Source organism: Lupinus angustifolius, chromosome LG07 (assembly GCF_001865875.1).
Source record: "Lupinus angustifolius cultivar Tanjil chromosome LG07, LupAngTanjil_v1.0, whole genome shotgun sequence".
In the NCBI taxonomy this organism is placed as follows: domain Eukaryota; kingdom Viridiplantae; phylum Streptophyta; class Magnoliopsida; order Fabales; family Fabaceae; genus Lupinus; species Lupinus angustifolius.
In genome coordinates this window covers 1877279-1901081 of record NC_032015.1, presented here as the reverse complement: position 1 = coordinate 1901081, position 23803 = coordinate 1877279, and the positions used below count along the sequence as shown (strand labels likewise).

The 23803-nt window shown below is 34.7% G+C and overlaps 3 protein-coding genes and 2 pseudogenes across 9 annotated transcripts; 2 read left to right on the top strand and 3 right to left on the bottom strand.

Annotated features, from left to right (window-relative positions):
- Positions 330–4433, bottom strand: LOC109351649 (E3 ubiquitin-protein ligase MARCH7-like). 2 transcript variants are annotated; one of them, XR_002108254.1, is made up of 9 exons: positions 4083–4433; positions 2584–3084; positions 2190–2355; positions 1552–1846; positions 1359–1431; positions 1191–1281; positions 987–1066; positions 472–900; positions 330–429 (listed from the first exon to the last, which is right to left on the bottom strand). XR_002108254.1 is itself a non-coding variant. In XM_019593189.1 (8 exons), exons 1-8 carry the CDS (start codon positions 4182–4184, stop codon positions 643–645), a joined length of 1566 nt encoding a protein of 521 aa, XP_019448734.1. In that variant the 5' UTR covers positions 4185–4433; the 3' UTR covers positions 330–642. The 2 variants fall into 2 exon arrangements, 1 of the variants encoding a protein (XP_019448734.1); XM_019593189.1 differs by having other exon boundaries at positions 330–900.
- On the top strand, positions 7885–22328 carry LOC109351648. Of its 6 annotated transcripts, none has more exons than XM_019593183.1 (5): positions 7885–8520; positions 19862–20258; positions 20457–20609; positions 20655–21119; positions 21402–22328. In XM_019593183.1, the coding sequence occupies exons 2-5, from the start codon at positions 19937–19939 to the stop codon at positions 22139–22141; spliced, it is 1680 nt and encodes a 559-aa protein (XP_019448728.1). In that variant the 5' UTR covers positions 7885–8520; positions 19862–19936; the 3' UTR covers positions 22142–22328. The 6 variants fall into 6 exon arrangements, with proteins under 6 accessions (XP_019448728.1, XP_019448727.1, XP_019448730.1 ...); XM_019593185.1 differs by lacking the exon at positions 7885–8520 and having other exon boundaries at positions 19801–20258; positions 20457–20474; positions 20511–20609; XM_019593188.1 differs by lacking the exon at positions 7885–8520 and having other exon boundaries at positions 19802–20042; positions 20223–20258.
- LOC109351650 lies at positions 8498–10269 on the top strand. The gene is made up of 2 exons (XM_019593190.1): positions 8498–9192; positions 9410–10269. The coding sequence occupies exons 1-2, from the start codon at positions 8586–8588 to the stop codon at positions 10147–10149; spliced, it is 1347 nt and encodes a 448-aa protein (XP_019448735.1). The 5' UTR covers positions 8498–8585; the 3' UTR covers positions 10150–10269.
- LOC109351651 lies at positions 10539–16148 on the bottom strand (annotated as a pseudogene).
- LOC109352831 lies at positions 22205–23571 on the bottom strand (annotated as a pseudogene).

The following is a 23803-nucleotide window of genomic DNA, read 5'->3' as shown; positions in this document are numbered from 1 at the left end:
ATGATATGATGGCAACCAAATCAGCACTAATTAAAGATTTAGAGGTTTCCACCTTTATAAGAAAGGGGTGTTAAGTCCACCATAGACACTAATCAAATAAAGTCATCACAATCACATAAAAATACATGATAATTTTTAGCAGAAAGAAAGTGCATGACAACTTTAGGTTACTTCAACAAGAAGGAAAGAGTGAAGACAATATAAATGGATAGACTTATGACCAATGATTTGGTCAGAACAACTATGAGAACAAGTTATAATTCAAGTGTTTGCTTAATAAGCATCTTGGTGCCATTTTATGTGGAAAAAGTGTTTGATTCCTACCATAGAAGGGCATAAAACTCCACTTAATTTAGTACATCACTAGTAATTAACATAAATTTCCTCAATCATTGTCTCTCACTTTGACCAAAAAACAAATTCATTCTCCTGATTTTAATGTGCTTAAATACTCAGTACAAATAAACATATATTCCATAGCAAAAGAAGCTATTTCTAAATCCATGTAACACTAGCTGTACAATATAATCTTTAGATACCTATACACACTATGTTCTGCCAAAACCTGAATGAAAACTGAAAAACAAGCAGCTGCAGCCCTTAGTTTGTTAAAAATATGAAAGAAATCTCAAAAACATCAATTCAGCCTTGACTTGAGTTCTGTTGATCTTGCACCACAGGTTGAGAGTTGTCGTCGGCAGGGTCTGAATGCGGCGTGTTAACAGGCCGAGAGTTTTGTACTGGCTGTGTCATCAGTTGAAGACTATGTTGCTGTTCTGATAAAGCCTGCCATCTTCTTCTCCATCTAAAAGCCTCCACAAGAATAGAACTTCCACTCATCACCACACCAAAGCCAGCAAATGTGGCAAGAAGGATTGACAGAACTGCTTGCACATGAACCTGCAAAGAGAGTAAAAGAAGTCAGAATGCTAATGCTTCTAAGTGAAAAATATTGGTAACAAGAAGTTCATTCAAAAATCCATTACCAAGGAGTAAAATATATGTGCAAAGAGAACCACCAGAGCAAACTGGAAAGATGCATAAATCCATATGAACCTGCTCTTCACTGGACATAAAAGTTTTTAAAAAAAAGTCAAGGTTGGTATAATCAGCGACTAATTCCGGATCGTAAATTTATGAAGTATGGTGAGCTCTCCCGAAAAGAATCATGACAATATTTATTAACCTACCCATGGTTGATGATGTCATGGAGGAGAGTAGACCTAGCACACAGGAAAATGGAAGAGATATGGCGATTGCACCGGTTCCCATTTTTCCAACCTGCAGATAGTTGAATAACTGAGTCTATACAAGACTGTAATTTTGATTGTAATGAGAGGATTGCTATTCTTTCTTACCAATAACTGCTCAAGAAAACAGAAATAGGCAAGCATGCTGATAATGACAAGCACCGGTACTTCTTGCCAAACCCTATCGAGTTGAGCAGACAAATAAAAAGCAACTCTATAGTAATAATCCATGGCACAAGAACCTATAAATAATGATATAACAAGGACAGTTCATTCCACCAGTAGGAACTGGATCGAATACCTGTATCCATTTACATGTTCAAGCTGAGACCTTGCTCCACTATTCTGATTTCGAACACTTTGAATACGTAATAGAGTGACAGGTAGGTTCCGGACTTCCTCCTTGCACACATCACAGGTCTTGTTACCCTTGATACTAAACCATTTAATAGCACATTCCTGGTGAGCAAGAGCAAGTTCACCTTTGCAGCTGCATTCCAACTTGAAGGTCTCACCTCCTTCACATAGATCAACCAGACAAATTCTACACACAGCCTCTTCTTCAGCTATATCTTCACCATCACCGTCATCGTTTTCTGAACCAATAAAGGATTTAAGGCATGTTACTAATTGCATGTAGGATTAGAAACAGTGAAGAATTTTGAACTCACAAATTAAACCAAAATGCCTGGATAGAAAGTCGGGGAAAAGGTCAAAAATAAAGTAAACAATATGATACTCCGAGGGAATGTATTTTGAACTGTTTTAAGAAGCAGTCTTTCACATAATCTGTTGACACTTTGCCTAACTGTTAATAACTAAATACTACTAGCGCTTGGCACATCATAACCCTGTCAATCCGGTGAATCCTATTAGAAAATTGACAGAAAATCCTATCATTTTTCATTAGTGCAAATGCAAGAGTTTATTATGAGATACCAGTATCGTTTGTTGGGGATGTGATCAATTCATTTCCTTCCTTTACTCGTGGAGTGGAAGGAATAATGCGGAAAAATGAATCCATCCTCTTTATGCTTTTGTCTTTGTTGTTGACAGGCACCGAAAGAGAGCGAGCTATCTTCTTTTGTGGCTGAGCATCTCTTTTCTGCAAAAGGAAGTAATAGGTTACAACTTAGAGAAGGGGAACTTAAAAACATCACTCTCAAAGAAAGGCCATGAATACTACACTTTTCAAAATTTGATCTTCCTATGGTAAAAGAACTGTTCCAACATAAACAAATTATTCTTCTAGTAAACCTTTCTGGAACAACAAGTTTGGGTGGAATATAAATAACTCACTATGTTCTACTAATTATAGTAAATGAAATCTTACATTTAGAAGACCACCAACACTTCCACCATGAACAGACTCAGTGTTTGAATGACCAATTTCGTCTACTGGTGATGATGATGTTCTCTTAATCCTTGGTGTAAATATCTTAGAAAGGGACAATGATCTTGAGATTGAAGGCTTTACTCGATAGCCTGAAGAGGAACCTTCAGGAGCTGCAGCAGTAGCCTGTTCAATATCTGTATGAGTCCTATACCTGAAGCTCAATTTTGGTAGGATGCTTCTTCTGGATGATTTGCCTCTAGAATTTGGAGTTGGAGGCATATGAGCATTATTTGTTGGAGCATCAACGGAGCGAGAAGTCACGAGAAAATTCACTCTCTTGGGAGTGGGAGTTGGACTTGGTGTCATCGGCATTTTGATTGCAACAAAATCTTGAGAGCACTCCTCTGGTGTTCTTGAAGGTATTTCTAGGAGAAGATTTTGTCGCTTCCGAGGAGGAACATGTGTGGTTTCTTCAGTTATCCCCATTGGATCATCAACCTACAAACACAGTATGGAATAGATTAAAGAAAGCAGCATAGGCATGAAATACAACTGAACCACATTACAACCAATAAAACTTATCACCAAAGTGGTCACTCATTCTTTTTACATAGTGTTATTTTGAAACACACTAAAGTACAATACAATTAGACTAATAAAAACTGGGCTAATGAATTTATATGCCTTTTAACCTTTTTATAAGCAACTTCTTCCACTCAAATTGTTTCTATTAAACTACTGGAAGTAGGGAAGTATACTATGCATTGAGTGTATATTCAAATGATAAATACATATGTAGTCCTTTAACTTTGAAATCTTCTGAAGGATAGACATGTTTTTCAATTAAGCATCTACCAAAAGATCCAGAACTCTGAGGCATAATAGTCTCAAGAAATCAGTAAATCTTATGCCCAATTTTATAATGATTTATGACTGCAAGAGCCCACCAATACAATTGGTGAAATTCAACTGCAAGCTCAATCTGGGAAATCTCACTTTTAAGAAACTCAATACCATTGAAGATAAAGAGACACCATTTTAAAATCAAAGTGCAGGACACTCACTGAACTAAGCTTTCATGCATACACAAAAAAGCAGATGAAACATGCTAGCAATTATGAGGAAAAAACTCACAGAATCAAATATATTAATATTTTCCACCTATATAGTTGTTGAAAATTAAGAAGGATTAAGCTCCAAATGTTTTTAAAAACAAAAATCAAATCTTTTGTACGTAAGTCCTGAAGCTATTGTAAAACAAAGTTCAAAAAACATACTTTTAAATCATGGTCTTGAAGAAATTATCCAAACAAAATAAAAAAATCAAGCTGGGGTGAAATAAAATCACCAAACATGAGATAACTGATTAGAGAAAGTAAAAAACCAGAAAGAAAACAAAAATTGTGAGTAAAAGGAAACATCTTCAAGAGTTTAAAATACAGACAAGTCCTAGAATAGAAACAAAGCAGAAACACAGGTTGAAAAGCATAAAGTACCGTTTGGACAGGAAGAGAAACTATTCTTCTGCAAGAAAAAGTTGCAGCATCATGTTCTTCATCACTCAAAGTCTCAGGCTTTTTTTCCTCACTACTACTCATGTTGCTGTAGCAAAAAAACCAAAAGAAATTCAACAATACCAAGCAAATAAATTAGAGTCCTTAGTTATTGGTGAGTAAGTGGCATGGTATGTGAGAGGTGAATGATGATAAAGACAACAAGTCTTAAATATACATAGAGAAGAGAAAATGGATATAATATTATGATTTATGAGAAACAGTTGAGGTAGGTGACTAACTGTCCCACTCTCACTCTAATGCTTTGAGTTTTTTCCTTCCACTAACCTTGCCTTATGTTCATCTCTTTTTCTTTTTTTCCTCATATGTATCCTCGTAGACAATCATGTTCAGTCGGGAATATCCACATGTATATGGGGCTAACTCTCTTAGCAGACATTTTCCAACCACAAGATTCGAATCCAATGGAGAATCAAACATGCAAAACAAAACTTGTTGGTATCTCTTCTTTGGCATTATCTATTCATCTCATTCTAATTAATCATTCATCCTATGTGCTTAGCACTTAGTATTCTAAAACAGAAAACAAACACGTGTTTAATTGCAACCATTGTTTATTTATATCAATTAAAATATTTTGATTTAGTGTTTGTCTACTAAATTACGAAAGTTATCATTAGGAATGTTTTTTTACATGTTTAAAGTTAAATACACGTATTTATTTAAAAATTAAATATCAAATTTTGTTTTAAAAAAAGGTCTCAGTTACTGACGGCAAGAACCTAAATTAGTTAATGGATGAAAGGGTCAAACATATTGTGATGTTTTATGTGTAAATATGTTATGTTTGGATTAATACAATAAATAAAAAAATGTGAAACATTCACATTCGAAAAAGATCCTATAACAAGTACCGATAGCATTTAAAACCAACCTCTGCCTCCCAACACAACTTCCCATATAATGGATGAGAATAGTGTTATGGCATGAGGCACAAAATGCATTAATATTCTAATGAGTTTGGAATAAAGAATAAGACATTATTTAATAGAGATGATTTATATTATTATTATAAACTTATTTTGAATTCTTCTTGAGGGAAGAATAATTAAGAAAAAGCAGAAAGTGGTAGAAATAGATGTGAAGCTATCCTATGAGGGGAATAATTATTATTATATGGTTAACGTGGCCACTGTTTAGCCACAAGAGAATTCCTTAATATATACCAAATAAAAAAGCACCAATATATATATAAATAAATAAATAAAGGTAGTTTATACTTTGCACCCATTTTCTGTTTTCATATGCCTATATATACATATATTATTGTATCAACTTCAGGTAGATTTCTAGTCAATTCATTTTCACTAGTAGAAATGATGATAGTGATAAATGGACACCGATAGATACCTTACTGGAATACTCCAAAACTTGTGCTTTTCTTATTTTATATATGCCTCGTAAAAATGAGAACATGTTTTGTTTTCTCTTTTTACCTTTGTCCCTTTATTGCTTCTCTTTAGAAACTTTCATTAAAACTCTCAAAAAAGTTTAATTAAAACCTTTACCTTTTGAGCTGATTTTGTAGATTTAATCTCACGAAATTAAAGAACTCAAGGCGCAATTTGCTTTCCCCTCCTGATCACACCTTTCAAAATTATAACAATCAATAATCACTATGACTACTTGAAAAAGACACATTGCATGTGTCACATTTTGAAGTGTACTATTCCAAAAACAGTACAACTTAAATTATTTTTGTTTGTTTACGTACATATAATTGATCTAGTATTGCCACCGCTTGAATTTATGGAAGTGAAAGTAATATGGACCAAGAATCCAAGATAGACATTATCTTTTTTCTTTTGATAAATAAGAGCATGCATTATCACCGATTCAATTCATCCTCATGTCAAAGAAATAGCATGCAGGAAAACATTATAAAAATTATTAGAACTAACTCAACTATAAAACCTAGCTCATACAGATAAGATTGTCTAGATTATATAAGAATTGATTCAACATATTTTAATCTGCATATCTAACATGAAATTTACAGGACTGAGTGGCTAATCGGAAGGGTCAGACTCTGATATAATATTAAGAATGATTAGACTCAATTCAACTCAAAAACTCATAAGTGAGAGTTGTCTAAGACTTATTAATATTTAGCACAATCATATTTTTATCGGGTGATGGACTTATCTTAACTAGTTGAGATGTCATGGCTTTAAATAATGTTGTTTTTTCATTGTGCATTCCTTCATAGATCAATAATAAGTTTATTACTGGATCTTCTTGTTCCTCATTCTTGTGCTCAAACTCAAACCATGTAATATGTACTATACATTTTACAAGTTTATAATAGTAAAGTTCTTTACATGAGATGGAAGCAAAACGAAGTAACAAAAGATCAAAAGTTGAAGGAATGAATAGCCTTTTGCACTCCCAACGTAGAGGAAGTGGATCAGTGGACCATAAAAGTAAAAAAATATTAAACATGCATGACTCAGTTACTCAACAAAAGGAAAAAAGTAGGAACTAAACATATAGTGAGGGAAAATTAAGAATACTGTGTTGTCATCAACAAAGAAAAGTGAGAAACACTTTGAAATTGTATTCCTTCATATTCCAAGACCATCAGAAGAAAAATTGACAGAGAAATGATTTTTTTTCAAATAGTCAAAAAAAGAAAAATGAATGAAGTATTTGTTTGGCTCCCTACGAGTAACCTTGCAGTGGAGGTAATCATGTTCAAGCCAAAAAACATTCACATGAAGCTAACTCTCTCAGTAAATATTTTTTCATCCACAAGACTTGAACCCGAGACTTTGCTTATGAGAAACCAAACATGTACCACCTGAACCAACACTCATTAGTAAAAGAGTATAAGTATATCAAATTAATTACTTTTTCTATAAAAAAATTAGTTGAATAATTTCATTAACTACTTAACTCATTACCGATTAAGATGTTGGACAATGATATCTCTACCAACTGAGTCCAATGTGGAAACCAGTAAATTATTTTGGAATTAAATATATGTTTTTTGGGCTTAAAAAGGAACATGCATTTTGGTTTCGAACATTGGTATATACTTTTATCAAATATTTAAAAATAAAACATTCCAGTTGTTAGAATCATAGGACATGAAGTGTATGCAACTGCACTTTTTCTTCCCATCTTAAAAAGATTTGCCTATAAAAAATAATATACATCTATAAACATATGACAAAGATTCATTCATCAATGTCATGTGTTAATAATACCTTTATTTATAAAAAAAACACTTCAAAAAATCTCTAACTACAATCATAAAAATCAAATGTTTTATAAACTAATAACAGAAGAAACGAAACTAACAATGCTGTATATTTTAATAAACCAAAATATCTTAACCATAATTTAAATAAAAGTAAATTTATTTTACCAGATTAAATTTATTTTTTGACTTTATATAGGAAAACTTTGTGATTGACCAAAACTCAATAAAATTATTTCATAATTAAGGAAATAGTTTCTTGACCAATGATAAGCATGTTGTAAATGAAATGGAGTCCACCAACAAGAAGTCAGTCTATGGTGTAAGACACCACCAATCCAAGATAGATTAAAATATCAAATATTCGATTCCTAATACAAATACTTATCACGCATCCCGAAACAACTTTGGAATGGTACTTACTCTTTCTCAACTCTAGATCTGAGACATCCAGTATCAACTATTGTAGTTTGAATAAATAATAGGTGTTCCAACTGCGCTTAATGCTATTGAAATGGAAGTATTTTCCCAAAGGCATGAAATATGAAGAAGAATGTTGTAGGGAAAGCTATGTAGCCCATAGTAATTCTACCTTCTTGAAAAAGAGGTTATTGGTAAAGCTACTTTATCTCAACTCACACAAGAAACCACAGCTAAATTAATTGCCAATCTTCCTAACTGTAAAGGTTTTCAAATAATCTCAATAACCATTAAGATAGCTTACAATTAAAGCTTAGATACAAGTGGCAAAATGCATGCTTTCCTTAGCATGCATTCACATAGCTAAATTAAAGTTTCTAGCTTTTATATATTACAAGTCTCCCATTTAAATATAGTCATGGTCTTCTCTACTTACTAGACCTCTATTCTATTGTTTGACAAAAGAGACAGAATGTAAAAATCAATTCCTAGGACTTCATAGAAGTAACATGTTCATGCTGTGGTAACTTTGTTAACAAATCTATTCTAGCTTTTTCAATTGAGTAGCTGACTTATTACTTAACAAGCAGAAGCTTTTTAGTTGACTTTTGTAAAGGAGTGCTAGTGTGTTGCCAAAGCTTAAGCCGAACTTCTTGGCCATTAATTAAGCCAATTTGCACACTAAATTCTTCTATAAATTGTCTCTTCACTACATGCTATCTCCATCATCTCTCCTCAGTTAAAGGAGAGAAAAGAAAGGAACAGTTAATTATAATTGGTTGCATTACAGGTGAGTGAAAAACATGGCTGGAAGGAAGTGGAGCATCTTGTTTGCTTTCATCATCTTCCTTATTGTTATGGAAGCTGCCATTGTCTATGGTCAAGGTAACGGCAAAGAAAATGGTAAGGACCAAGGCAATGAAAAAGTGATAAAGGAGGTGAAGAAGCCAAATGAGGAGAAAAAGCCAAAGGAGGTGAAGAAGCCAAAGGAAGAGAAAAAGCCGAAGGAGGTGAAGCCAAAGGAAGAGAAAAAGCCAAAGGAGGTGAAGCCAAAGGAAGAGAAAAAGCCAAAGGAGGTGAAGCCAAAGGAAGAGAAAAAGCCAAAGGAGGTGAAGCCAAAGGAAGAGAAAAAGCCAAAGGAGGTGAAGCCAAAAAAAGAGAAAAAGCCAAAGGAGGTGAAGCCAAAAAAAGAGAAGAAAAAGCCAAAACATGGATATGATGAATCATCTGATTATGAAGAGTTGACACCACAATCAGGATTTGAGAGAGGTTTATGCAGAGCTAACAGTAGTTGTCATTTCAAGACCCTCAGGTGTCCAAATGAGTGCCCAGAGAGGAAGCCAAAGAAGAACAAGAAGCATAAGGCATGTTTCTTGGACTGCAGTAGCAAATGTGAATCTACTTGCAAGGGTAAGTTCATACTACACAGATATATTTCTTGATATTCAATATTCATGCACTTAAACTTAAACAGTTTCAGTTCTATAAACCATTTTTCTAAGTTTCTTTTGGTAATTTCACACCCCTTTTCTTAACACACTTTTTACATCTGCTTTATAATCATTGGTCATTTACATGTGAGACATGAGTGTTGAACTCATGTTGAGTTTGTTTGTTCCATTGGCAGTTAGGAAAGCCAACTGTGATGGATATGGTTCCCTATGCTACGATCCTCGCTTCGTTGGTGGTGACGGTGTGATTTTTTACTTCCATGGTGCCAAAGGAGGGAACTTTGCCATTGTCTCTGATGACGAATTCCAAATCAATGCTCACTTCATCGGAACACGACCACAAGGAAGGACTCGTGACTATACATGGGTGCAAGCACTTGCTGTCATGTTTGACACACACACTCTTGATATTGCAGCCAAGAGAGTGTCTCAATGGGATGACAATGTTGACTCTCTTCTAGTAAAATGGAATGGTAAAGCAATCAATATTCCGAGTGATGGTGATGCTGAATGGAGGGCTAATGTTGATGATAGGGAAGTGGTTGTGGAGAGAACTGATGATGCCAACAGTGTGAGAGTCACAGTTTCAGGCTTGCTTGAAATGGACATAAGGGTAAGGCCAATTGGAGAGAAAGAAAACAAGGCTCACAATTATCAGTTGCCAGCAGATGATTCTTTTGCTCATCTGGAGACACAGTTCAGGTTTAAGAACCTTTCAGATTCTGTTGAAGGAGTTCTGGGTCAGACTTATAGGCCAAACTATGTTAGCCCTGTCAAGAGAGGTGTTGCTATGCCAATGATGGGTGGGGAGGACAAGTACCAGACACTGTCTCTCTATTCAACACCCTGCAACCTCTGCAAGTTTAAGAGGCCATCCGCTGTTGCCTCCAGCGAGGGACTCATTGCCCAGTACTGATTATGAATCTTGAAAACTAAGAAATGTTCTAAGTCATCAAATGGTTGACATGTTTTGTTTTTGAAATTTATCTTTTTGTATTGCATTCAGACAAATAAGGGCCATAGATGTTGCCCATGATCATTGTTTTCTTAAATGTTATAGTGATTAACTTGTGCCAAATATATAAAGACTGTTATTTTTGTTGATCTTGACCAGCATATTTGAGAATGCTCCTAATCTCAAAAGGATTGTTGTGGCTCCACCCTCAACAATTAATGTGCATATATCAGATGATGTCAAGGACAAGATTAGAGAATGGAATAATGAAACTACCTTATGGTTTGTCATATACCAAATTTTTTCACACAAAAATTAACCACAAATTTCTGCCGTTGCTGCTCATATGGTTGCATGAACCATATCTTATTAAATTCTAACATTCCTTCCTACAAGACTAGCTCATAATAATCTTAACATACCAGCCAATGGTTAACTGGGGGAAATAATATCTGGGATTCTCCACTAAATATGAACAAATGCAACCAAAAAATAAGTTCAGTCAGTACCGGTCAAGCAAGAATGCTGCTCTCATCAGAGTCTTCCCCTTCCAATCACTTCCGTTGGCACCAACACAGGTACCCAGGACTTGGCCCATCATCTCCAATAACCCAGCTATGCTCCGCAACATCACCCAAGGCCATCCTTAGTCTTGGATCTGCATAATTACAATTGTGAACCAAATGTCAACAGCAATTAACAAAGAATATACAATTAAAGTGGGAAAGTAAAAAATGTTACATGTGATGTACCTTTGACAAGTAGTCCTTCTATTAAGTTTTTTAATTGCGGGTTCATATCATTTGGGAGTACTATAGCATTCTTGACTATCTGCATCAGAAAGAAAACAATATGCTTAGATTAGTGTTATGCTGAAAACAAGTAACATGATGGAAATGTACAATATCAGAGAGGAAAAAAGTTATATGTGTGAGTATCTTACTCTGTCATATGTATCTGTGTGTCTGCAAGAATGTATTCACCCAATATCATACAATAAAGTAATTCCTACTGCCCACGTGTCTGCAGCTTTACCATGATAGGTACGACCTAAACATCAGCAAGACCCAAAGCACCATTGAGAACATAGACTCCATATAGCAAAAGTATCTTACTATCTTGATGATTAATCTGTACCTATAATACATTCTGGTGCGGTGAAAACAGGAGTGCCAGGTGATCGACGAAGCTCGTCATTATCATCCTACAATTTGAACCAGATATAGGCTCCATATAAGTTCCTAGGAATATTATCAATAAGTGTGCATGTGGGCATGACGAGAACAATAATTAAGCTCAATACTATATATTGTAAGGTTACAGAATTTCAGGAGGAAAAAATCATAAAATGCTGGGTCATGACACTTGCCCTCAAATAAGCTCCAATGTTTCATAACTTCTACTATCTTTGCTCAAAGGAAAATATAAGGTCAAAATTGCTGAGTTTATGATCACGGTCATTGCAAGAGAGACAAAATCACATGAATTTGCAAAGGTTTAAAGGAGAGAGGGGAGGGGTAGTTCATCTTGCAAAGAATCAAGGTTTGGGCAGGTAAAGCAGCCTTACATGGAGCCTCCTTCAGCCCCTGGATCATTGGTGGGATCATCAGAGTATAATTCCACGTTAGCATTTTAGGATAACAGACAATGACATAGCACAATGAAGCAAAATCAGCAAAAGAAAACACTTCTACTAACTAAGTCATTGACTTTAATTTCAAGTAAAATATTGATAGAGTACATCAATCAGCATTTATATCTTTTAAGTAATCATATTTCAATTTTCACCCATGGTCTGCAATGATATTCCAATTTTCACAAAGGAAAGGTATCCAGTGTTCTCATAATCATCAGCCTACATATCTTCTAAGGAATCATATTTACATTTGGGCTCAGTAATGACATTACCTCAAAAGCCTGGCTGACACTGAAATCCCCTATCTTTACTGTACCATGATGAGTAATCAATAGATTATCATGTTTAATATCTCCATGTATTATATTCTGCTTTTCAAATAAAAGGGACAAATAATTATCATAGTAACATGGTCAAGCTATTTCAAACTTCAAAGCATACAACAACAACCAAGCCTATTCATGGAAAAGGGTATTGGCATCTAAAATATGATATATCGATTTACATCTCACAAGCTTGTTTTTGTTTGTTTAGCATGCATATCTGATATGATACTTTTTTTGGGGAGAGATCTTAGTCAACATTAAGCAGAAAAACATTGGTTGACAATTATTACATGAGCTTGGAGATACATCAATCCACAAACTATATCACGCAAATATCTTCGAGCAGTCTCTTCATCTAAGCCACAAGCAGGACCTGAACCCTGGTAAATCCATTTGTCTTCCACATATTCGAGTACTGTATAAGAAAAAAATCAGTTGTCATGGATAGGACTTCAAAAAGATTCTTATTCACTTAGACTTATGGGCTAAGGCTCAGAGATACAGAATAGAAATTTCAGGAGTACCAGGCAATCATCAAACAACAAAACCATGAAGAAACTAGTCATCAGTACTCATGTAGAGGTGATCCGACTCTGGGTCATCAATCACCTCAATGAGATTGACTATATTAGGATGTCCAGGCTTCCAGCATTTTCATAATGAGTACCTGAAATCAAGACACATGTCTTTTAACCTATTGTGGGGACAAGTAGCAGAACAGCTAAAATAAAAGTTAGCAAATGTGATAATTCATCATAAATCCACAAACCAGTAGTCAAAATAAGACGTAAAATTTTGACAGGTTTTTATTTTATTTTTTGAGGAAAAGAGAACCGAATACGCTAAATTTGGCAAAAGAAAAAAAGTTTTACTTTTTAGCATCGACTAAATGAATGTTGCTGTATAAACAAAAGCACATAAATATAGAAGCCACAAGAAGAGTACAGATAAAGTGGCAGGCACTGGGGAATAAACTTGTTTAATAAAATTTGACATATTGAAATTTAAGTCACATTTCCATCTGGTTATGAAAAAGTCAGTTATACAAAGAATTATTCCTCACATAGAACATTAGGCATGGCAGTTTCTGAGGCTGCAACTTGGAGCTTCAGTAAATGAGACTTATGAAAGGCCTACAGTTCAAAACATTTTCAGCTCAATAAATGGCCAATGGCACCTTTATCTTGACAATTAGCAGAACACAAATTAGTCATCACAATCCTGTAACAAAAAAACTATGTCCAGATGGCTTGCTATTGGGCAGCTATCTGCCTATTTACACCAAAGTGTCCTTACCTTTATTGCATAATGGTTTCCACCGACAAAGCTTCGATAGAGGGCCTGTCATTTAAGGAAAGAGGCTCAAGAGAACTGTTTTCATTAAGAGACACAAGATAGTACAATCTACAGTCTAGGTAGTAGATTGCACACGATAATTGTGGTCGCGGATGTTGTCAGCCTTCCCTGTGATGAAACGACGGACAACAGCATGTTTGGTTGTCATGCCTGTCATGGATTGATTCACAGCAAAATCAAGCTCCAGAACCCACTACAACTTGATGGTAAGTGGAATCCTAGATTTATAGGGGGAATGCCCTTTTTACCCTTACTTCAATACATGGTGTTGGTTTTTTAGGTTTTTTTATATAAAATACTCCTCCCCTTCCTTCCCTTTTAAGAAACAGGTGGAAACATGTGAGGTGCACCTGAAAAAACTTAAGAGCCAGCTGCTGCAGGGAATAGCTCTTTTCCTTCCCTTCTTCCCCTTCCTTTCTGCAAATTTCTTTTGCTTTCCCTCTTTACATGTTCTACACTTTCCGAAGAACTTTCTGGCCACTCACTCTCGTCTCAACTTCCCACAATTCCACATACCCGCTTCTCAGGAAAGCTTCTTCCGCTCTTGCAGTTCCAAAACCATGGCCTCATCTCAACCTCCCACTACCAGACCCATAATATATAATTTTGTGTATTTTAATTTTTGAAGCATTTTTGTGTATTTATATGTGTAGGGTATAAATTTCTTATATTTTTCCCTTAATTGTAGGGACCATCCCGGTACCCGCTATAGTCTTTTTTGGTCCATAGGCACCCGCTATGTCCGCATTTGACTACCTAGTCTACAATGAATTCTAAACTTACCACTTTTCCATAGGCACCCAAACCAATCTTACACTCACGAATATACTCAATTACTCATTTATCATCTTGTTCCCATCCTTGTCCTGACAGGGAAATAACAAATTTGAATGAATGAAGTTTTGACAGAAAAGAAATGCATACAATAGATAAGTTTCCTGAATACAAATAACCACTTGGATGGAATCAAATATGGTGAAGTTAGCACAATGAACAAAAAAAGTATAAATAAACTTATATGATATACAATTTAACATAAGATACAAACTCTGGTAATTTATGGATACAAGTGAAGAAATAGAAAACAACACAACACATGAGAAGAAAGCGATAACCAGGACACATATCAATAATCAGCTTCAACACAATAAACATACCATACTATAAAGAGAGTAAGGATCTGTATCACTGCATGTGGGAACCAAAGTGTACTAAATAACTCGAAACATGATAGCAGATCAATACTATAGTAAACAACATTTACACATACCAAATAACACTATCCCACCAGTCTTCATACTTCACTAGACATCAAAATCGCCAATTCAGCAAATTTGAGCAAAAAACTACAAAGTCCACAAAACAATTACCTTTGACTCTTTGAGAGAACAAGTTTGTGAGTCTTCTTAACAGTAAACTGCTTGCACATCATGCCATTTTGTACTCTCAAATTCAAAATATCCTGTGATTGTTTGGGACGAGCTTGCACGTCACTATCATTCCCACTACCGGTGTTAGTAGCACTGGCATTATACGAATGATCATCATCATCAATGTCATCCCCCAACAACAGCTCCTGGGAGAGATTATTATATAGTCTTATTGAACATTTGGCGCTTGGACATAAAAGGTGGTTTATATATCACTCACCCTAAAAACTTTAAAATCTAAAAAGAAAAGAAGAAGAAAAAAAAAACATTTTGTTTATGCCCACCAACCACAATAAAATCTCAGATCTTCAAATTCAATAATATAATCAAATGGATGAAATTGTTACCTGGATTTCAAAGGAAGGAAAAGGGCTTTGAAGCCCTAATCAAAGTAGCCATATTCTAAAGAATGTAATTCAGCAAGATGGTGAAAACGGTTAGATATGTTAAACCCACAACGATTCACACCCAACATTGTGATAACTTTCCACTTTATATCAATCCTTGCAGGCTCAGACCACAACTCACCCACACAGAACAGTTTCGTTTACCTTTTCCATTAAATGATAAAATATAGTTAGAATTTAAATCACCCATAAAAAAAACAAATGGGTAAAATAAAAACGACACATTTGCATATTCAGAACAGGTAAGCATAAACGAAAAGGACAGATGCGTTGGAATGAGGAATTTTCCAGAAACATGGATACAGAATTAAAAATTGTTGATAAAGTTACCTCCTTTGTGGGGCGAAATGAGAGAAACCTGTTATTCCTATCTAAAAAAACTATAATTCCAGAAAGAATCAAGAGAGACTCAGAAACCCTGATACGTGAATTCAATCGCAGATAATGAAATGGAAAACCGAATCGAAAAAGTGTAGATTGGAGGAATCAATTTCAATTGAGTAGAAAAAACGAAGATAAAGTTATTTGGTAAGACAAAGAGGGAATGGATTCGGGTTGGCCATTTTATTTTCAAAATATTTCTAATTTGATCGTGGTGTCAAAATATACCGTTTACTTCACACGAAAATGAATTTATGAACCCTAAAAAAGCAATTGAATTTATGAATCAATTGGTATGTGCTCTTGTTAAATAATTGGCATGTAATTTTTTATCGCTTTGAGGTCTTGTACAGCTCAAAATTAGAATAATTAATGTTCTTGTGATCTTCAAACACATATTTGGAAAAGATCGAGAGAATCTGCTTTTGTTTTACTACTACCGTTAGTTTCCATATTTGGAAAAGATTGAATATTTTCTTGGATAAAGAATAGTTCTTCCTTGGCGTCATGACTTAAAATTCCATTATTAATATCAGAACTTCATTCATTGTTGATTTCTAAATATCCATGAGTCTTTCAACCAAACTCACCTATAGCTTTAAATTTAACAAAATAAAATATTGCCATTCTATTCTTTTCATTTGAATAATTCCTTTTCATATTTATCAGTATTATTTAAAATTTTAAAAGAGTATTAATTATTACTTTATACTTTTATAGTTTATAATATTATCCTTATTTATACATAATCTATTTCGTAATAAAAAAATGGATTTAATATGTATATACTGACAGTGTAAGTGTTTTTTACACTATCAGTAAATCATTCACCATTGATTTGTTGATCACTATTGACTCTCAAACAAAAGTAATAGAAATTAATGATAGATGATATATTATAGTGTAAAAAACTTTACACCATCAGTACACAAATTTTAAACTCATAAAAAATAAAGTTTAAATTGAGATTGAAATGTGGCTTGAGATATTGTGTTTGACTTTGAGGATAAGTAAATGATACCAGTTCGTGATTAACAAATGATTTGAATTTAGAGTGTAGAGTGTATGTACTGACAGTGTAAAGATTTATATACAGTCAGTGCTATCCACTATTCATTTACAATACTTTTATTTAAAAGTCAATAATAACTAAAATCAATAGTAAATGATATAGTGACAGTTGACAGTGTAAAAACCTTTATATTTTCAAAGGATATATCTTTTTCCATTGAATTTATTTGAAATCATCATTATTGCCCATTTATTATGGATTTGTCATGATCTATTGGGTTACTAGGTCTCACATTGATGAATTTGCATATGTAGTTTAATTGACCACCTATATCAGCTGAGTTGAAGTCATTCTTTTGGTATATATAGTAGGACCTTATACTATTAGAGTAACACTTTGTTGATATTTTTTTGAATTAAATTCATACACTATCATTATTATATTTATTAACCTTCACATTTTATTGCATTATGAGAAATTATTGTAAATAATAGCTAATTATAAGGGGAAAATATACAAATAAAAATTAGACCATGAAAAATTGAAAACAGTTATAACATTTTAAATTTATAGATTAGTATAGGTTATCATGACAAATTTAGGATTTACCTTTTCTTTGGGTAAGGTAGAGTTAGCAAGACAGTTAAAGAAAAATAGAGAATTTATTTATACTCCTTGATTGAGAATAGAGAAAAGAGAGAGTAAACAAAATTTGAATCCCACAAAAATATGAAAATAACTTACACTTATACATAGTATAACTATATATTTTAGATATTTACAAAATACAATTTCTTGTATGCAATCTCCTAAAGCTTTCATTTGGAATGATAAAAAATATAGTGGAAACAAAAGAGTGAGAGTGAGTTTGAAGAGAAAGAAATGTATGAGACGCACCATATCTTGTTTCTCTTCTAAATTGGGGAGAAAGTGGAGAGAGAATAGTGATTTTGTGTGAAATGTCAATTATACCTAATTTTTTCTTCATCTATTTGTTTTTGTTTTTGTTTGTTTTAAGAGTAGAAGATATATATTGTCAGTGTAGAGATTGACTCATATAGAGTCAATACATCTTCCATTGCTCATTTGTATTAATTTTAATTAAAATAATCAATGATCATTAAAAAATAAATAATATAATAATATAATGATGTACATAACTTTTTTCTTTATCTTATAAACTAGTAACGTACATAAATCTTTTTTAGATATAAAAATTATTAATTTAAAACAATTAAAATTATAATAAAAATGTATATTTAAAATTATAACATTTATTTTTAATTAATAATAAAACAACATTTTTCTTTTCTTTTATTTAGTTAAGGTTACTTTTGTCATTTAAAACAATTTTCTCTTCTCACTTTCTATCGAACCAAACAAAATATTAAGAGAAGAAAATATTTATTTCTCTTCATTTTTTCTTTTGTTACTTTCTTACATCAAACATTACAAAAAAATCTACTATATTTTTTCCCTCTTTCTATCTCCATCTTCTCTTTCTCAACTATTTTTTTCTTCTTATTTTCTTCTTACGTCGAAATGAAGCCAAAACGAATAAGCACAATTGATACCCTTACTCATTCGTTTATTTCCTTGTTCCTTCTCCCATCCTTCTATAAGATTCTGCTTCATTAAAAAAATAAGCGTGTGCAAGAATATGCATATTCATATGCTTCTGTCATCACAAGTACCAACATTTAATGACTTTAATGACGCAAGATTGGGCGGCTAATTAATTTGCAACAACTGTACTCTTGCCTTTCACAAAATACTCACACCTCCACTTCTTCCTTGCAATATAAGTAATAAAAAATGTAGCCACAATCTTGCTTAGTGGGATTTAGGGAGAGTATATATACAAAACTTTATCGTGAGGATCGACAAACAAACTATTCTCAAGATTCGAATATATCACCTTAGGTCACAAGGTAAACAATCTTATATACATTTTTTTTATCTTCACGTGAATCAATTGTAGCTGCGTTAAATATGTTCTAGGGAAAACTTTGCCGCCTACAGTGTTCTATGCAAAATACTATTGTTCTGAAACACGGATACATTGAACACCCTCACATGTCAGTGTTGGACATATATCTGACACATATATATTCGAATTTGTGTTTTCAACAAAAAGAATATGATAAGATAGATACATTTTATCAATTTTATGAATTATTCTACCATATTTTCTAGTTTTGGTACTTGGAATTTTAGAGGACAATGATTTGCAATTTCCATTATATTTTATACTTTGGATATTTTGATTTACACTTATAATTTTATCATATTTTATGTATTTTTATTATTTTATACACGTATTCATGAACGTATCGTATCGCATATTTTAGAAAAAAATGTGTGTCGACGTATATGATACATATTGTTTCTGATACACGTATTGGTATCCGTGATTGGAAGTTGGTGAGTGGAGATACATCTGCTTTAGACCAAAAAATGAAGTGTATCCATTATTCTTCTGTTGAAGTAACCAAATTCTTAAGTGAAAAGCATGTTATTGTTAAAGCTGTTTGATCTCAACTCCACACAAAAACCACAGCTAAATTAATTGCCAATCATCCAAACTGGAAAGGTTTCAAAGAAGCATAGCGTAAGTTACAAACTAACTTTAAATATGTCAAATAATCTTAATAACCACAACCATACCTTACAATTGAAGCTCAGAACATGGTGGCAAAATGCATGCTTCTTTTTGCATGCATTTACATGACAGCTACATTCATGTTTCTAGCTATATAATAAGCTTGTTTCTTCAATTACAAGTCTCCTATTTAAATATAGTTATGGTCTTATCTAGTTATTAGACCTCTATTATTTGCCAACAGAGACAATATCTGAAAATCCATTATCAGAACTTCATAGAAGTAACATGTTTAAACAGAAATTTGATGCTTTGGTAACTTAGTTATAAATTCTATTTTGGCATTGAGTAGCCCACATATTACTTAGAAAACACAAACTTTTGAGTTTACTTTTATAAAAGGGTTGTAGTGTGTTGCCAAAGATTCAGCCGAACTTCTTGGCCATTAATTGAGCCAATTTGCACACTAAATTCTTCTATAAATAGTCTCTTTCTACATGCCATCTCCATCATCTCTCCTCAGTGTCATTGAATATCACCAAAGGAGAGAAGAGAAACAAACAGTTAATTCAAGTTGCATTACAGGTCAGTCAAAAACATGGCTGGAAGGAAGTGGAGCCTCTTCTTTGCTTTCTTCATCTTACTTATTGTTATCGAAGCTGCCATTGTCCACGGTGAAGGAAACAGCAAAGGATATGATAATGGCAAAGTTAAGGACAACGGCACTGGTAAGGACAGCGGTTATGTTAAGGACGTTGGCAATGGTAAGGACATCGGCAATGGCAAGGACAATGGCAACCAAGGCAATGGTAAGGACCAAGGAAACCAAGGCAATGGTAAGGACCAAGGAAACCAAGCCAATGGTAAGGACCAAGGCAATCAAGCCAATGGTAAGGACCAAGGCATTGGTAAGGACCAAGGCAACCATGGCAATGCTAAGGACCAAGGCAACCAAGGCAATGGAAAGGACCAAGACAACCAAGGCAATGGAAAGGGCATCGGCAACGGTAAGGACCAAGGCAATCAAGGCAATGGTAAGGACCAAGGCAATCAAGGCAATGGTAAGGACCAAGACAACCAAGGCAATGGAAAGGGCACTGGCAACGGTAAGTACCAAGGCAATGGTAAGGACCAAGGCAACCAAGGCAATGGCAAGGACCAAGGCAACCAAGGCAATGGCAAGGACCAAGGCAATGGTAAGGACCAAGGCAACCAAGGCAATGGTAAGGACCAAGGCAACCAAGGCAATGGTAAGGACCAAGGAAACCAAGGCAATGGAAAGGGCATCGGCAACGGTAAGGACCAAGGCAATCAAGGCAATGGTAAGGACCAAGGCAATCAAGGCAATGGTAAGGACCAAGACAACCAAGGCAATGGAAAGGGCACTGGCAACGGTAAGTACCAAGGCAATGGTAAGGACCAAGGCAACCAAGGCAATGGTAAGGACCAAGGTAACCAAGGCAATGGTAAGGACCAAGGAAACCAAGGCAATGGAAAGGGCATCGGCAACGGTAAGGACAACGGTAAGGACCAAGGCAATGGTAAGGACCAAGGCAAGGAAAAAGAGAAAAAGCCAAACCATGGATATGATGAATCATCTGATTATGAGGAGTTGACACCACAATCAGGATTTGAGAGATGTTTATGCAGAGCTAACAGTAGTTGTCATTTCAAGACCCTCCGGTGTCCAAATGAGTGCCCGGAGAGGAAGCCAAAGAAGAACAAGAAGCAGAAGGCATGTTTCTTGGACTGCAGTAGCAAATGTGAATCCACTTGCAAGGGTAAGTTCATGCTTCACATCTATTTCTTGATATTCAGTATTCATGCACTTAAAAACAGTCTCAGTTCTATAAATAAGATTTACACACTTGTCTTATCATTATTATAATCTTTACTTCTTTTGTAAAATCATTTACATAACACCATTTTTCTAATTTTTCTTTTGGAAACATCACACATCTTTTTCTTAACACCATTCTTTACATCTGCTTTATAATCATTGGTCATGTACATATGAGACGTGAGTGTTGAACTCATGTTGAGTTTGTTTGTTCCATTGGCAGTTAGGAAAGCCAACTGTGATGGATATGGTTCCCTATGCTACGATCCTCGCTTCGTTGGTGGTGACGGTGTGATTTTTTACTTCCATGGTGCCAAAGGAGGGAACTTTGCCATTGTCTCTGATGACGAATTCCAAATCAATGCTCACTTCATCGGAACACGACCACAAGGAAGGACTCGTGACTATACATGGGTGCAAGCACTTGCTGTCATGTTTGACACACACACTCTTGATATTGCAGCCAAGAGAGTGTCTCAATGGGATGACAAAGTGGACTCTCTTTTAGTAAAATGGAATGGTAAATTGATCAACATTCCGAGTGATGGTGATGCTGAATGGAGGGCTAATGTTGATGATAGGGAAGTGGTTGTGGAGAGAACTGATGATGCCAACAGTGTGAGAGTCACAGTTTCAGGCTTGCTTGAAATGGACATAAGGGTAAGGCCAATTGGAGAGAAAGAAAACAAGGCTCACAATTATCAGTTGCCAGCAGATGATTCTTTTGCTCATCTGGAGACACAGTTCAGGTTTAAGAACCTTTCAGATTCTGTTGAAGGAGTTCTGGGTCAGACTTATAGGCCAAACTATGTTAGTCCTGTCAAGAGAGGTGTTGCTATGCCAATGATGGGTGGGGAGGACAAGTACCAGACATTGTCTCTCTATTCAACATCCTGCAACCTCTGCAAGTTTAAGAGGCCATCCGCCATTGCTTCCAGCGAAGGACTGATTGCTCAATATTGATTATGAATCATGAAATTTAAGAAATGTTCTAAGTCATCAAATGCTTGACATATTTTGTTTTTTAAATCTATCTTTGTATTGAATTCAGACAAATAAGGGCTATAGATGTTGCCCATGATTATTATTTTCTGAAATGTTATAGTGATTAACTTGTGCCAAAGATATAAAGAACTGTTATTTTTCTTAATCTTCTGATCCATCTTCTAGACTTGTCTCACAATAATGGTGGTTTAATTTGTCTGAACATGTTCACAATTTCTTGAAAACAGTAAGAAATATTAAAGATTGAAAGGGTGGTTCACAGGACTTCTATTTCTCTTTATTGCTAGAAACAATATCACTTTGTATTAGTTTACTACTATACTAGCATTTTTACTTTTGTGCAATCAGGAGGCACCTTCAAATAAGAGCTAGGAAGTAGAGAGCTTGAAGCAACATGTCTATGTTCAAGCAGCTTTTCAACAGCTAAATTCTTTGTCACTCCTTTACAAGGATCTCCTAATGTATCAACTAATGCTCCAATGCTACAACTGCTTGATCCAAGGCAGGTCTGTCAAATTTCGTCTAACCCGAAATTAAAAAAAATGTAACTAAGCAAAAGAGGCATATGAAGTTATTACGTAAAGAGGTAGAGGTAGCAGGATAACACCTTCTGCACAATGGATAGAGTCATATTGATACTGCAACTTCCATGGTTGAAGTTGCCACAAGTTCCATCAGGCATTCCAAAACTTGAAAATTTAATGGAAAAGATCACCTGATTAGGATAAGGGCACTAAGTGGCAGTACAGGCCGCCCCACTTTTCTTCCCGAATCTGCATCTGTGTTTCACCAGTCTATAGGTGGAGGGTGAGATTCAGATACATGTTAACACAAACTTGCAATCTGTTTTGCAGAAAAAGAGATTTGTGTAGGTCTCCTTAGCTTTCCTCAAACAATACAAGAGTGTTGCTATCTGGTTGCAACCACGAACGAGGTACATGGTACCTACAGGCCACAGGAATAGTGAGTTAATGAATATCTAACATGGTCCCCTCTGCTTTCCTCAAATAGTTAACCATTACTTTCAACTTATGTCACACTTACAATGTCTGTGATGGTTTTCCACAGTTGTTGAGATATTTATATTGATTATAAGGCTCTCCGTAATTGCATGAGTCGGTACACGCCTCACCTTCCCCGTATTCGTGAATTCAATTGCAACTGGATTATTGTAGGAGGAATCAATGAAGTTTGTGTAATCCAACTTGTATTAGTATTAGTTAGCATTCCCTTAATGTTCACTGTAGTATGCTATTGCAAGCTAATATATTAGTTGCAATAAGAACTGAGTAAAAATATTAAAAGTAGAGTCATATTGATATATGAAGAAGAACTAAAGCCCTAAACTAACTACCTGCTTCCATGGGATCAGTAATCACTGAAGCCATATACAGTTTTTTGATCCAGTGCATGCTTAGTGCAGGCCAACAAATTTTGTTAACCTACCAACCCTCATTTTCTGATCCAGTGCATGCTTAGTGTGCATGTGCATATCTATGATAAATACATAATAGTATGGTTCCAAGACAAAGAAATAGTCATCTAAACTTAGTGAGCAAAATTGATGAAGATGGAATGTCAATTTATTGGAATCAAAGCTTTGCACCTATTTTAATTCAC